The sequence below is a fragment of the Triticum urartu genome, chromosome 7A (genome assembly GCF_056163025.1).
Source record: "Triticum urartu cultivar PI428250 chromosome 7A, HENAU_Tu73, whole genome shotgun sequence".
NCBI lineage: Eukaryota > Viridiplantae > Streptophyta > Magnoliopsida > Poales > Poaceae > Triticum > Triticum urartu.
Genome location: NC_141879.1, coordinates 294,596,291 through 294,612,354, shown reverse-complemented (window position 1 = coordinate 294,612,354; position 16,064 = coordinate 294,596,291). Strand labels below are relative to the sequence as shown.

The window sequence follows — 16,064 nt, the reverse complement described above, 5'->3', positions numbered from 1 at the left end:
ACTCTCCTAGGTTGTGAAACCAAGGCTATGATCACCAAAAGCTATGGAAATCAAGGCAAATGGAGAACAAAGCTTTGATACCACTTGTAGGATCGAAAGTATGTCTAGAGGGGGAGATTAGACTACATGACCAAATAAAAATCTAGCCTTTCCCAATTTTAAGTCTTGGCAGATTTTAACAACTTAGCACAAGTCAAGCAATCAACCTACATATGCAAGTCTAAGAGTATAGCAGCGGACTGTAAAACATTGCACATGAAGGTAAAGGGAGGAGTTTGGTGGGAGCAAAGGCAATGTAGACACAAAAATTTATGGCGTGGTTCCGATAGGTGGTGCTATCGTTGAAAGTGCAACTATCCCTGGGTGGTTTTGGTAATTCCTAACAAAATATAGCTCATTGAGCTAATGCTATTCCAAGATGAATATTTCAGAAAAGCTCAATGGTTGGGATGGCATGGATTAGAAAGTGGACCCTTCAAAATGCTAAGGATAAAAGATTGGCTCAAGCTCAAAGCACAAGACTCTACATTTTCTATTTTAGTGATCCAAGATCACATTGAGTTTATAGGAAAAGCCAATACTGTTAAGAAGGGATGAGGTGTTGCTTAATGAGGTGCTTGCTCAAAATGCTTAGTGATATGCTCCAAAACCCTCCACTACTTTCTCATATCCACATATGTCCCACACCAAATATCCAACTCGGCCCCACCAATTCTTTCTATCCGGCGCCACCGAGTTCAGTTGACATAGCCACTGCCGGAAACCCTAGTCTTTTCGGTCTCACCGATAGGGATTTCGGTCTCACCGAGATGGGATTGCAATCTCTCTGTTTCCCTTCGTAATGTTTCAGTCAAACCGAGATGAGCGATCGGTCCCAACGAGATTGTAATGTAAACTCTCTGTTTCCCTTTCGTAACACTTCGGTCCAACCGAGATGAGCGAATCGGTCCCACCGAGTTTGCCTGACCAACTCTCTGTTAGTCCATTACCAAAATCGGTCTCACCGAGTTTGTGTAATCGGTCTCACCGAGATTACGTTACGCCCTAACCCTAACGAAATCGATACCACCGAGTTGACATGTCGGTCCCACCGAGAATCCTAACGTTCACATTTTGAACTAAATCGGTCTGACCGAGTTTCATGATTCGGTCCCACCGAGTTTGGTGATTTGTGTGTAACGGTTAGATTTTGTGTGGAGGCTATAAATACCCCTCCACCCACTCTTCCTTCGTGGAGAGAGCCATCAGGACATGCCTACACTTCCAGTACACATTTTCTGAGAGAGAACCACCTACACTTGTGTTGAGGTCAAGATATTCCATTCCAACCACATAAATCTTGAACTCTAGCCTTCCCCAAGTTGCTTTCCACTCAAATCCTCTTTCTACCAAATCCAATCCTGTGAGAGAGCGTTGACTGTTGGGGGGACTATCATTTGAAGCACAAGAGCAAGGAGTTCATCATCAACACACCGTTTGTTACTTCTTGGAGAGTGGTGTCTCCTAGATTCGCTAGGTGTCACTTGGGAGCCTCCGACAAGATTGTGGAGCTGAACCAAGGACTTTTAAAGGCCAAGGAGATCGCCTACTTCGTGAAGATCTACCCGAGTGAGGCAAGTCCTTCGTGGGCGACGGCCATGGTGGGATAGACAAGGTTGCTTCTTCATGGACCCTTCGTGGGTGGAGCACCACCTATCGGAACCACGCCAAAAATCTTTGTGTCAACATTGCGTTTGCTCCCTCAAACTCCTCCCTTTACCCTCATATGCAATTGTTTTACATTCCGCTGCTATACTCATAGAATTGCATGTGTAGGTTCATTACTTGTTTGTGCTAAGTTGCTAAAATCTTCCAAGAACTAAAATTGGGAAAAGGCTAGATTTTTATTTGGTCAAGTAGTCTAATCACCCCCCTCTAAACATACATTCGATCGTACAAGTGGTATCAGAGCTTTGGTCTCCATTTCCTTTGACATCCATAGCTTTTGGTGGTCATATCCTTGGTTTCACAACCTAGGAGAGTATGGCATCTAACGAGGGAAATTACCCCCGTAGAGGTCCTTACTTTGATGGTACAAATTTTGCTAGTTGGAAGCATAAGATGAAAATGCATATTCTTGGACATAACCCCGCCGTTTGGGCTATTGTGTGTGTTGGCTTGCAAGGTGAATTCTTTGATGGGAGAGAACCAAACCATGAAGCTATCGCGGAAGAGCTGAAGATGCTACAATACAATGCTCAAGCTTGTGATATTCTCTTCAACGGATTATGCCCCGAAAAATTCAAAAAAATCAGTCGTCTTGAGAATGCAAAGGAAATTTGGGATACTTTGATTGATATGCACGAAGGTGCCGACTCCGTCAAGGAATCCAAATTGGATGTGCTTCAAAGTCAACTTGACAAGTTCAAAATAAAGGATGGTGAAGGTGTCGCCGAAATGTATTCTAGGATTGCTCTCATCACAAATGAGATTGCCGGCTTAGGAAGTGAAGAGATGACCGACAAATTCATCATCAAGAAGATCCTAAGATCCTTGGATGGAAAATATGACACCGTGTGCACATTGATCTAAATGATGCCCTGTTACAAAGATCTCAAGCCAACGGAAGTCATTGGAAAAACTGTTGTTCATGAGATGTCACTCAAGGATAAGGAAGAGCTTCACAACAAGTCAAGTGATGCTTACAAAGCCTCATGTGATGCCCCCACATCATCAAGCGAGAAACAAACCTTCAATGAAGAATCGAGCCTAATGGTAAAGAACTTCAACAAGTTCTACAAGAGTAGAAGCAAAGAAAGAAGTTCCAAGTCAAGGTCCTACAATTAAAAATGATCTTCTAGTCATGAGCGTAATTGCTACAATTGTGGAAGACCCGAACACTACTCCAATGAGTGTACGGCTCCCTATAAAAGAAGAGAAGATTCTCCCGAAAGAAGAAGTAGAAGAGAAGAATCACCACCAAGAGAGAGGAGGAGTAGAGATGATCGTTATGAACGAAAACCCTCTCGGAGAAGCAAGGATTCGGAAAGGAAAGAAAATTCATCAAGGAGCTACACAAAAATAATACATCAAGCTCATGTTGGTGAATGGGTATCCGGCTCCGACTCCGACAATCACTCCGAAAGAAGTTATCACTCCGACTCCGAATATACTCAAGATGAAGGTGTTGCCGGTCTAGCACTTGTGTCAACCAACTCTTACGACATATTTGACTCACCAAATGAAGGAATTGGAAGGTGCTTCATGGCCAAAGGTCCAAAGGTAACACATCCCGAGTATGTTGATTTCAATAGTGATAAAGATGATTTGCTAGGTGATGATGATTTACTTGTTGACAACTCTAGTGTTGAAAACTATGATGATACATCAATTAGTCATGCTAATCAAGATAAAATGAATGATGATGATAAGAAGGAGATTGAGCATCTAACTAAAGAACTAAACACTCTTAAGTTAGCTCATGAAACTACCTTGGAAAATCATCGAGAACTTTTAAAGACTCATGATAAGCTACGCTTTGAAAAGCTCAACCTTGAGCAAGAGCATGAGTTTTTAAAGGAAATCAATGATGATCTTCGCAAGAAAAGTTCTTCTTACATTGCCAAGCGTTTACTCTTGTCTACTTACATGCCACAAGTTAAATCTAGCAACAAGAGCTAGAAAGATTCTTCATCTAGTAGTAACAACAATCATGCTAAATCCAATATTGTTGCTTCTAGTAGTTCTCTTGATTCCACTAATGATTCTCTTAGCCAAGTTACACTTGAGAAAGAAAATAGCTTATTGAAGGGAAGTATAGAGAAAGGTGTTTACAAGAGCCCTGCCGGGAGTAAGCAATTTGAGGAAATTGTACGCAAGCAAGGAAGACACCGGAAGAATCAAGGTGTTGGTTTTGAATGAAAGTTCAATGCCAATCGAGTTGAGTGGGAAGAAGATCAATACCCCAAGATGAAGTTTGTGCCTCAACAGGAGAAGTATGATCCTACTTCTTTTAAAGGGACACAAGCTCAAGATGATCTTCCACCACAAGAACACAAGAAGAAAGGCAAGGACAAGCTTCAAGAGGAAATTGATGCATTTGAAGAAGCACCCAAGGCCTTGGTCAAGTGGGTTCCCAAGACCACATCAAGTTCTACTTCATCAAGTACAAATACAACTCCAAGAGTTCCCATCAAGATGGTGTGGATCCAGAAGAAGAAGAGGAACTAGAGAGTTCTTGAGGGTGACTCCGCCAACATACTTCACTCTTATCATTTTGGCGAGGACAAGTGCAAACAACTTCCATATGTTGCACTGGTTCAAGGAGTCACAAACCCTCTTGTTGGTAAGACAAGGGACAAGGTAACCCAATGCTTTCATGGACATCATCTTGTGTATGCATCACTCTATGTTTATGGATATCCTTGTTTGTTCCTTGTGGGACTAACCCGTGTAGGTATTGAAAGTGCAACTCACTCCAAAGGATTGCTCCAAATGAGCTACATCAACATTGAGCATCTACATCTTCAACACCTACATGAAGTCATCATCGACAAAACCCGAGGTTAGTTCATCCCTCTTAGGGGGGATATCACATCTAGGGGGAGCTTTACTCTAACCAATTGAGCTAAAGCAACTCTAATGGTGTGAACACAACAATGCTTTATGTAAAAGTGGTAACCCCACTTGTGCTTAAACGATGAGTATGACCTATGATCAAATGTTGTCATTTGACTCCTAAGTCAATATACTCATATATAGATGACCTAGTCATCGCCAAATTGCTTGATAGATGCTAGAGTGTTTGTGCATGCTTTGTCACATATTTTATTTGCCATTTTATTGTGTGAGTATGTTGGTTGCATATTTTACTCATTCGAGGACATCCATTTGTTGTTTTTATTGTTTGGCTGTTTCTCTTTTGCCAAATGGATGGACAAGAATGCCTAACAACTCCCTCTAGCTATTTATGCTTTTCTTGTCTCAAACTCTATTCATGCTACATCACAAAGTTTGATCAAGTCAGATTCGAACCACTCTGTGTGAGGAGCACTCGGAGTTCCCGATTCGTCATCGACTTAAACCTCCAAAACCTCTTTGTGCATCTTGGTCTGACCAATTAATCCTTTTCGGTCCTACCGAGTCACTAAGTTGATCTAGGGTTTTTCAATCTCGGTGCAACCGATTAGAACCTTTCGGTCACACCGAGTTGCAGTAACTGTCTGCAGTTTTGCATCTCGGTGCCACCGAGTCGTTCCACTCGGTCACACCGACAGGGTCAGGTTATATACACCAACGGGCCAAAATTTGGAAATTTTTCCGAACCTCCTCGCCCGCGCATAACCTACTCTACCTCCTCGGGTCTCCAGATCATCCTCTCGTCACCAGCGACCTCCCACCACTGGTCTCCGCCGCCATCAACGGAAATCTTCACCGCCGTTGCCGTCGTAGCAAGTTCGTCGCCAAACTAGGGTACGAACTTGATCATTGTGCTAATCCTTAACTCCGATTCTTAGCACATTGCTTTGCCATGATTCTTGCCACGAATGAAATCATCCTGTCCAGTGAAAACATCCCGTAGATTAGTTTTGATTTTAAATTTTAGGGTTAGGTCTCCGCCGAATTCATCTCAGACCGACCGAGTTGTAGAAATCGGTCTCATCGATTTTGGCTTAGGCAAGAGCACACGCGTTTTTGGTCTGACCGAAAATTGCAAATCGGTGTGACCGAGTTCAATTCTCTGTGAAACCCTAGCAGTCTCAGTGCCACCGAACTGTGACTCAGTCTGACCGAGTTAGCTAGTTTAGGTTCCAAAACTGCTTCGGTATCACCGAGTTTACAAATCGGTAGATCCAAAATGCTTTCTATGAAGAATTAAAACTAAGTTTTTGAGTCAATCTTTTTGCAAAACTCATGTACTTTGTGATGCTCATCTACTCTACCTCATCTATAATCTATTCACAGGGTCTGCTGACAGTTTGCCTACATGATGTCTGATCAAAGTGATAGCTAGAACAAGTCTGAGGAGCAGGTTCAACTGAGTGAGGGCACTAGTCCCTCCAGTTCATCTGATGATGGCAGCAGGAGCACACCAAGTAACTTGACAAAGGCAACCACCAGAACAAGAAAGAAGAAGACCTCAGATTCAGAGGATGAGGATTATGTGGCTGTTGAGGAAGAAGTCAGCTCCAAGAAAAAGGTGTTGAAAAAGGAGTATGGCTCAGCTGCTATAGTCAAGCCAGGGATGCATAAGAAGGCACTAGCAAAGAGAGTCCCCATGTCTAAGGCCAGAGAATCCACTATTGAAACCTCCAAGCCTTCTGAAGAGGCAGTTGGAAAAGGCAGGAAAAGGAAGGAAAGGGTCAAGAAGACCACTGCCAGAGTGCTTGGCAGATCATCAATTATGAGAGATGATGATGAAGAGGAAGAGGATGCTGCACCAGCACCCAAAGCTCAAAAGCTCATGGGAGATGCAATCAGATCAGGGGCTGCTCCATCTAAGCCCAAAGCTGCTTCCAAGGCAGCTGCTCCAGCTCAGAAGCAGAAGAGAAGCACTAGAAACATTTTTGCTGAGAAAAGAACAAGGCCCCAGTGCCTGAAGCTGCTGAAGAAGACGAAACTCAAGTGCTAAGGAAGCTGAAACCAAGATCCCTGACCACAATGATGCACATCCAGTTGCAGAAAACATGAAAATCAGGAAGGATGCAGGATTGAGAATATGGAGGGAGTCTGATCCATATGCTATCAGGAGAAGAACTGCTGTGGACTACAGGTTTCACACTAAGGAACAGCGGGACTTCTATGAGACAGTGTTGCTTGACAATAAGCCCATTGTGTGTGACATGAAATGGGTAGACTGGGAGTACATCCAGAAGAATGAAGATCACTATCCTGGAGTGTATGACAATTTTAAGGCATGTGGAGTTGATGAATTCGTTGCACAAAAGCTCACCAGGTGGAATGATGAGCTGATCATGCAGTTCTACTCCACTGCCCATTTCTATCCAGATGGGAAGATTGTATGGATGTCTGAGGGTACTAGGCACCAATCCACGGTTGATGAGTGGGCCAAGCTTATAAATGCTCCTGAGGAACATGAGGATGACTTGGATGTTTGCAAAGAAGAAGAAAGACCACAACACTATGGCCAACATGTACGAGGAGATCCTAGATGCTGCCTTGGATATACATAAATTTGGATCTATCCACTACTTGTTGTCTGGTCTGCCTACCATAAACTGGATTCTGAGGCACACACTGCTACAAGTCAGGTGATCACAAGATGATCAGAGGACATGCTATAAACTTGCTGCACATATTTGATGTCCCACAGAAGTTCAAGGTCATGAGCCTGATTGTTGAGACAATCAAAAGGACTGCTGCTGATCAGAAGAGAAGTTGTGGGTATGCTCCACACATTTAGGAGCTCATTAACTCAAAGATGGGCACATGCACATATCTTTTGGACAAGGAACACCTGCCCATCTATCCTGAATTTGAAGACAACACTTGGTGATGGATGAAAATGAACCATCTTCAGCTCAAGCACATGAGAAGAGAGAGAAGGTAAAGGCAGAGAAAGCTGCAAAGATGTCAACTGTTGAAGAGGCATCTCAAGTGTTCTTGAAATCCAAACAAGATCAACTTGGATATCTGATCCAATCCACCCTAAGGATTGAGAAGGGCTTGGCCACCCTGACAAAGAACCAGGAGAGTTTGGAGAGGATCGTTGAGCAGAAGTTCTATGATCTGGATGTCAAGGTAATTGAGATCCAAACTGCAGTTGAGCAGCTACAAGAGGAAGCAGAGGAGAGGAAAGGCAAGTCTACTACTGATGCTTTCAAGCGAGTGCCACGAGGTCCAAGGTCTGCTGAAGTGCCTATGACAGATACTCGAGCTTCAGTGTCAGCACCAGCAGCCATAGCTCTAGTTCCACCTCTAGCACCCACTCCATCAGCTCCAACTACTTCATCGGAAGCCTTCGTCCTTGGAGTTCTCTATACACCACCACCCGAAGATCAAGCCTGAGAGTCATTTAGCACTATGCATTTTCGAACTTTTTGGTAACTTGTTGCCAAAGGGGGAGAAAAATGTATAGATCATAGACTTCGAGAGAGAGTGTTGGTTTTTATCTCTCTTGCTATTTTGTTTGAAACTTTATTGTGTGCTTGTGTGAGCTACCTTGTGAGATACTTGTTGATCATGTGTTTGATCATATGCTACCCTTAATGTTTGGTTGAATGATGCTATCTTTTATATCTCTTATATGATCATTCACTTGCTTGGTGATGAGTGCATGCTTTTAATCTCTATCATTTTGAGCGCTCCACCAAGATGTATGTCACATGGAAGAGTAACCCATGATCCTAATCGATTGTGCATTTGCATTCGAAAGCAAATTTTAAATAATGCAAAAATTTAGGGGGAGCTCTTGCTTATCACATACTTCTCAAAGCGACGATGTTTTTCAAGCTTATTTATCATTTGTCGAAACTTATCTATATGTTGTCATCAATTACCAAAAAGGGGGAGATTGAAAGTGCAACTATCCCTTGGTAGTTTTGGTAATTCCTAACAACATATAGCTCATTGAGCTAATGCTATTCCAAGATGAATATTTCAGGAAAGCTCAATGGTTGGCATGGCATGGATTAGAAAGTGGACCCTTCAAAATGCTAAGGATAAAAGATTGGATCAAGCTCAAAGCACAAGACTCTACATTTTCTGTTTTAGTGATCCAAGATCACATTGAGTCTATAGGAAAAGCCAATACTATTAAGAAGAGATGGGGTGTTGCTTAATGAGGTGCTTGCTCAAAATGCTTAGTGATATGCTCCAAAACCCTCCACTACTTTCTCATATACACATATGTCCCACACCAAATATCCAACTCAGCCCACCGATTCTTTCTATCCGGCACCACCGAGTTCAGTTGACATAACCACTACCAGAAACCCTAGTCTTTTCGGTCTCACCGATAGGGATCTCGGTCTCACCAAGATGGGATTGTAATCTCTCTGTTTCCCTTCGTAATGTTTCGGTCAAACCGAGATGAGCGATCGGTCCCATCGAGATTGTAATGTAAACTCTCTGTTTCCCTTTTTTAACACTTCAGTCCAACCGAGATGAGCGAATCGGTCCCACTAAGTTTGCCTGACCAACTCTCTGTTGGTCCATTACCAAAATCGGTCTCACCGAGTTTCTGTAATCGGTCTCACCAAGATTATGTTATGCCCTAACCCTAACGAAATCGGTCCCACCGAGTTGACATGTTGATCCCACCGAGAATCTTAACGTTCACATTTTGAACTAAATCGGTCTGACCGAGTTTCATGATTCGGTCCCACCGAGTTTGGTGATTTGTGTGTAACGGTTAGATTTTGTGTGGAGGCTATAAATACCCCTCCACCCACTCTTCATTCGTGGAGAGAGCCATCAAAACATGCCTACACTTCCAGTACACATTTTCTGAGAGAGAACCACCTACACTTGTGTTGAGGTCAAGATATTCCATTCCAACCACATAAATCTTGAACTCTAGCCTTCCCCAAGTTGCTTTCCACTCAAATCCTCTTTCTACCAAATCCAATCCTGTGAGAGAGCGTTGACTGTTGGGGGGACTATCATTTGAAGCACAAGAGCAAGGAGTTCATCATCAACACACCGTTTGTTACTTCTTGGAGAGTGGTGTCTCCTAGATTCGCTAGGTGTCACTTGGGAGCCTCAGACAAGATTGTGGAGCTGAACCAAGGACTTTTAAAGGCCAAGGAGATCGCCTACTTCGTGAAGATCTACCCGAGTGAGGCAAGTCCTTCGTGGGCGACGGCCATGGTGGGATAGACAAGGTTGCTTCTTCATGGACCCTTCGTGGGTGGAGCCCTCCGTGGACTCGCGCAACCGTTACCCTTCATGGGTTGAAGTCTCCATCAACATGGATGGAGACTGGAAGAGTGGCTTGAATGGCACCAGTGAACCACCACGGAGGCACTGGAAGAGTGGCTTGAGCTCGGGAGGGGCTAGAAGGGTGGAGGCGAACCGAGGGAATCGCATGTGAGCTCGAGCTCGAGGGCGGCGGCCCGAGGACTGCCCGGCTGGGCTACGGCTGTCTACGGTGTTGTGGAGGTTGTTGGAGTGGTTGGTGATGCTCAAGGAGGCTGGGGTGGCTGTATTTATAGGCGAGCGAGGGGAGGGGATCAGGCTTAGTCGAAGAGCTTCTGGACACGGCGCCCGGCGACGAACAGCGTCAGCGAGAGGGGGAGAAGGCAACGCAGCTCGCGCGGGTACTGTGGGAGGGCGGAGACGAGCACAGGAGCGGGGATGGCGATGAGCATAGTGGCGCGGTGCACTGTTGGCTTGGCCGGGTCATGCTCGTGGTTGCTGCTGCGAGCTCCGGTGCCGGCGAGCACCAGCGAGGAGTTAAGAGGGTTGATACGATGATCATGGCGCGGTTTGGCAAGGTGCGACGGTCGGGGAAGCGAGCACGAGCTCAATAGAGGCTCGTGCACGTCGCAGAGTGTGTCGATCGCATGCCAACACGCCTGGAACGACGTGGTCACCACGTGAACTATGAAATCAGGCTGCGCTAAGCTTAAACTTCATGTCTGGTTGGTGGTCTTTAGTGGTTTGGGTGGTTCCAACACTTTGAGTTGATCCCAGGAGCTGTGTGTGTGTGGTTTACTTCAAGGTAAGTTTCTGGACAGTAACTTTTGGAGTTAACTGTGAGTGATCCAGTAAGAGTTAGAGGCTGGGCTTTGGGGTTTAGCAATCTCTTAGGAAGGTATTGAAGCTTAAGAAAATTCAACCTCATTGGATCAAGGAAAATTGTACTTGCTGTAGAAACTGCCTTTTCTAACCAGAACAGAAATGATTTTCTGTAGCAAAAATATTCCAAAAAGTGATGCAATATTTTTTGCTCAGGAAGGTGCCCTAGGGTTCAAAGAATATTTGGGAATTTTCTCATATTTTTGTGAGCAAATAAAATGGGGTTGCTTTGCAGCATACGTTGCTGACTAGGGTTTTTGAAGGGAAAATGAATATTTTTCAATTATGAAAAATATTCCTAGGATTATTTTGGGATTAATCAGAGACGGAATGATGGTTTGGGGGAGAGATGAGCCACTTGGGTGAAACTCAAGTGTATGCCCAAGGTTTAAATCCAACTGAAATGATTCCAAAACCCAAATTCAAATAAAAAGGCAATCAAAATTAGAAAAAGAAAAGGTGGCAAAAACTAGGTTGTCACAACCATGCCAAGTTTCATGATTTTCAGGTGTGTTTTGGATTTACAGGAATTAAAAAAACCAAGTTTGTCAATCTTTCCGGCCGAGCCACGATGCCCAGATGTTTGAATTTCATTCCCATTTCTTGCATTGGACCTAGAAATTCACCCAAGGACACACATGTGATTTTTCAACCAACTTTGGTGCACTAGAGCATGTGCTTGTAGTTCAAATTTGAATTATGCACATTAAATGCCTAGAAACTCAATTAATGTATAAAAAGGCCAAACGAACCCGGAATAATTCCAAAATTTAGCATGATACTTCTATTTGGTATAATCTGACTGTGTAAAAAAATTAAGGTCGGAGAAGGTAGTGTACATATGTCGTTATTCGCACACGGATGTGACATATTCCCTCTCGGAACCACGAGCCTTCTTGAGGGAAGCTCTGGTTTGCAAGAAGCTTACACCAAAGCTTGTCCCAATTCAGCCAAAAAAATTACCGCGACATGTTGGTGCCATGTCATGACACCATGCCAAGCTTCATGATTTTCAGGTGTGTTTTGGATTTATAGGAATTAACAAACCAAGTTTCTCAAACTTTCCGCCCGAGCCACGAAGCCCAGATGTTTGAATTTCACTCCCATTTCTTGCATGGGACCTAGAAATTCACCCAAGGACACACATGTGATTTTTCAACCAACTTTGGTGCATTGGAGCATGTGCTTGTAGATCATTGAATTATGCACATTAAATGCCCAAAAACTCAATTAATGTATAAAAAGGCCAAACGAACCCAGAATAATTCCAAAATTTAGCATGATACTTCTATTTGGTCTAATCTACCTGTGTAAAAAAATTAAGGTGGGAGGAGGCAGTGTGCGTATGTCGTTTCGCAAACGGAGGTGACACATTCCCTCTCAGAACCACGAGCCTTCTTGAGGGAACCTCTGATTTGCAAGAAGCTTACACCAAAGCTTGTCCCAATTCCGCCAAAAAATTTACTGCAGCATGTTAGTGCCATGTCATGACACCATGCAAAATTTCATGATTTTCAGGCGTGTTTTGGATTTACAGGAATTAGAAAACCAAGTTTCTCAATCTTTTCGGCCGAGCCACGACGCCCAGATGTTTGAATTTCATTCCCATTTCTTGCATGGGACCTAGAAATTCACCCAAGGACACACATGTGATTTTTCAACCAACTTTGGTGCACTGGAGAATGTGCTTGTAGTTCAAATTTGAATTATGCACATTAAATGCCCAGAAACTCAATTAATGTATAAAAAGGCCAAATGAACCTGGAATAATTCCAAAATTTAGCACGATACTTCTATTTGGTCTAATCTACCTGTGTAAAAAAATTAAGGCGGGAGAAGGCAGTGTACATATGTCGTTTCGCACATGGAGGTGACACGTTTCTTTCTCGGAACCACGAGCCTTCTTGAGGAAAGCTCCGGTTTGCAAGAAGCTTACACCAAAGCCTGTCCCAATTCGGCCAAAAAATTTACCGCAACATGTTGGTGCCATGTCATGACACCATGCCAAGTTTCATGATTTTCAAGCGTGTTTTGGATTTACGGGAATTAAAAAACCAAGTTTCTCAATCTTTCCGGCCGAGCCACAACGCCCAGATGTTTTAATTTCATTCCTCCTGCATGGGACCTAGTAATTCACCCAGGGACACACATGCTATTTTCCAACAAACTTTGGTGCACTAGAGCATCTTCTTGTAGTTCAAATTTGAATTATGCACATTAAATGCCAAAAAACTCAATTAATGCATAAAATGCCAAACGAACCCAGAATAATTCCAAAATTTAGCATGATACTTCTATTTGGTCTAATCTTCCTATGGAAAAAATTAAGGCGGGACAAGGCAGTGTATGTATGTCATTTCGCACACGGAGGTGACACGTTCCCTCTTGGAACCTTGAGGGGAGCTTCGGTTTGCAAGAAGCTTACACCAAAGCTTGTCCCAATTCGGCCAAAAAAATTACCATGGCATGTTGGTGCCATGTCATGACACCATGCCAAGTTTCATGATTTTCAGGCGTGTTTTGGATTTACAGGAATTAAAAAACCAAGTTTCTCAATCTTTCCGGCCGAGCCACGACGCCCAGATGTTTGAATTTCATTCCCATTTCTTGCATGGGACCTATAAATTCACCCAAAGATATACATGTGATTTTTCAACAAACTTTGGTGCACTGGAGCATGTGCTTGTAGTTCAAATTTGAATTATGCACATTAAATGCCCAGAAACTCAATTAATGCATAAAGAGAAAAATTCACTATAGGTCACCAAACTTGTACTGGCGTTAGCTTTAGTCCCTGTAGTTAGAAATACCCGCAATACGATCACCAAACTTGCACTTAGGGGTCATCTACGGTCCAAAATATGATTTTCTATACGTACATGATGAGCTGGCTGGAGTCAACGGCTGCCAACGGTACGCTGACTGCCACATGCGCTTCCTCGCTTGAATACGCAGGCAACCAGGGGTGTTTTTGCATAACTGGCAGAACAAAAGATCTCCTCCCCCCACCTGGTCGCACACCTGGTCGGATCGAGCCACCTAGTTGAACCAAGCCACTCCCTCCCCTGTCCCGCGCGGACCGAGCCCACCCACTGCCCTCTCCGAACCCTAGCCCACCCGCCTCCCTTCGCCGCCGCCCTCGTCGCCGCCGCCGCAGCCATTGTCGCCGCCCTCTCTCCACCGCCGCCACAGACAGTGCTACCGCCCTCTCTCCTCATGTCATCTTCGAGCTCTGTTCATTCTGGGCTACGTGGCCACTCTATTGTGGTTCCTTTGATCCCGTGCCCGGATTGTGGCGAGCAGGTCAAGTTCTACCGCTCTGGCATGGACGAGCACGAGGGGTGGGTCTTCTACAGGTGCATCAAACACCAGTTCAAGTTCCTCTACCTGTGTGGTACATCTTTTATTCATTGGTTCTGCATCATATTGATGTGTAAGACTGCATTAGGGTTTGAGATCTCTTAGGGTTTTGTCAGATTGAACCCTAATGGTTAACTGGCATTAGGTTTGTACTGCAATTGGTTGGTGGTAGTTAACTGAAATTTATAGTTAACTGAACTTTTTCGGTTAACTGAAAATGCTCTATTTCTCTGTTTTATAGGTCACCCGTGATTTCTGGCGTTGGGAGCTAGAATATGTGCAACATCTTGTTGAACATAGGGTTCTTGTTGGTGATGCTGCTGTGGATGCAATAGGAGCAGCTGAGGATAAAAGGGGAAGCTTGAGATGAAGAGGACAGAAGAAATGAACACAAGAAGCATAGCTGGAAGAGGCATGGCTGGGAGAGGTGCTGGCAGAGTTGATTTTGGTTCATTTGGCACCCCTAGTGAGAAGAACTTTGCTACCAAGCAGCAAGTTGCTATGCTGCTTGGATTAGGTAGAGAAATCCTACTGCTGCTGAAGCTGCTGATGGCTGCTGTTATGGTTGGTCAAATTAACTTTACACAGGGACCAGAACAAGATAAGTTCAGTCAAAATCATTCACCATCCCCTTAAGTTTCTTTATCTTCTCCTTGGTCTCCTCTTTGTGTTTGAATAAGTCACCTATCATGTACTCAAGCTTTCTCTTCTCTTGCTTCAATTGATCCCTCTCCTGTATGACTTGGTCCCTCTCTTTCTCTGCCTTAGCCCTGAATACCTGATGAATGTTTGTTACAGATTTGTCAGTGCTCTTTTTCTTTTCAAGCTCTTCCTTCAGATCAGCCAGAGCAATTTGTGTGTTGCCTAATTGACTCATTGCCTGCTCCTTTTCAGCCACCATCTTGGCAAAATCAAGCTTGAAATGTCTCAGCTCATTCTCCATTTTTGTCTTCTCTTCCATGATCTTCAAGTTCTGTTCAGCACTCAACACATTTTCTTGTAGCCTTTGTTTTGTCTCCTCTTCATACATGCTCCATATGGTAGCTAGGCTCATCTTCAATGCTTCAGGCCACTCAGGGTCTATCCATTCCACATAGCTGCATTTAGGTACTTCCTATCATCCAAAGAAACATTCAGTTAAGTGGCATTATCTAGTTATCTGCAAATCTTCAGATAAAATGCACAGTCACTGTAAAATGATGATAAAATGGCACTATTAGCTGGATTTTGTGCAAACCTTGTGTGCACAAGCCAGGAATCTTCTTCCACTGTCAACAGATTGAAAAGCCACATGCTTCTCACACAAAGATCCATGCTCACATGTAAAGCTAGGCAGATCTGTGGCCAGGCCAGTCCATTCTTTGCAGAAAATTGTTGCTGGAGGCTAAAAAAGAAAAAATTGCATTTGTTAAGTAGAACCCCTAGAAGTTGTTTAACCCTAGATGTTGTTTAACCCTAGCTGCTGTTTAACCCTAGCTGCATGGAGGAGAGTACATGACTAACCTTGCTGGTCACTGAGTCGTCTTCAGAAGAGGTAGGGAGATCATCCCAGGACACCATGGTTGCTGCTGGTGGTGGATCAGGAAGAGCAGGAGCAGAGGAGGAGTGGAGGAAGAAGAAGGGGACCTGGTGGTGGATCTGGTGGAAGAGGAAAGAAGAAGGGGACCTGGTGGTGGATTTGGTGGTTGCTGTGGTGGTGGTGGATCTGGTGGTTGCTCTGGTGGTGGTGGACCTGGTGGTGGACCAATGGTGCATGCATAATGCAAGTTACAGGGTGTGCAAGTACAAATTGAAACCAGTTGTAGGGTGTGTAGTGTTGCCATTTCAGATAGGTGGCAAAGTTCAGTTAAGCTAACTAAAATTAGTAATAACTGAATTTTTAAAGTAAACTGAATTTTGAAAATATTACTGAATTAAAGTTCAGTTAAGACAAAGATAACTGGATTTTTATAGTTAACAAAATT

At 43.8% G+C, this 16,064-nt stretch overlaps 1 protein-coding gene across 1 annotated transcript; it reads right to left on the bottom strand.

The window, feature by feature from the left end:
- Positions 1–10,178: 10,178 nt before the first annotated feature.
- On the bottom strand, positions 10,179–15,859 carry LOC147959358 (uncharacterized). The gene is made up of 5 exons (XM_087532620.1): positions 15,802–15,859; positions 15,604–15,755; positions 15,338–15,484; positions 14,726–15,214; positions 10,179–10,517 (listed from the first exon to the last, which is right to left on the bottom strand). The coding sequence occupies exons 1-5, from the start codon at positions 15,857–15,859 to the stop codon at positions 10,179–10,181; spliced, it is 1,185 nt and encodes a 394-aa protein (XP_087388746.1).
- Positions 15,860–16,064: the final 205 nt, after the last annotated feature.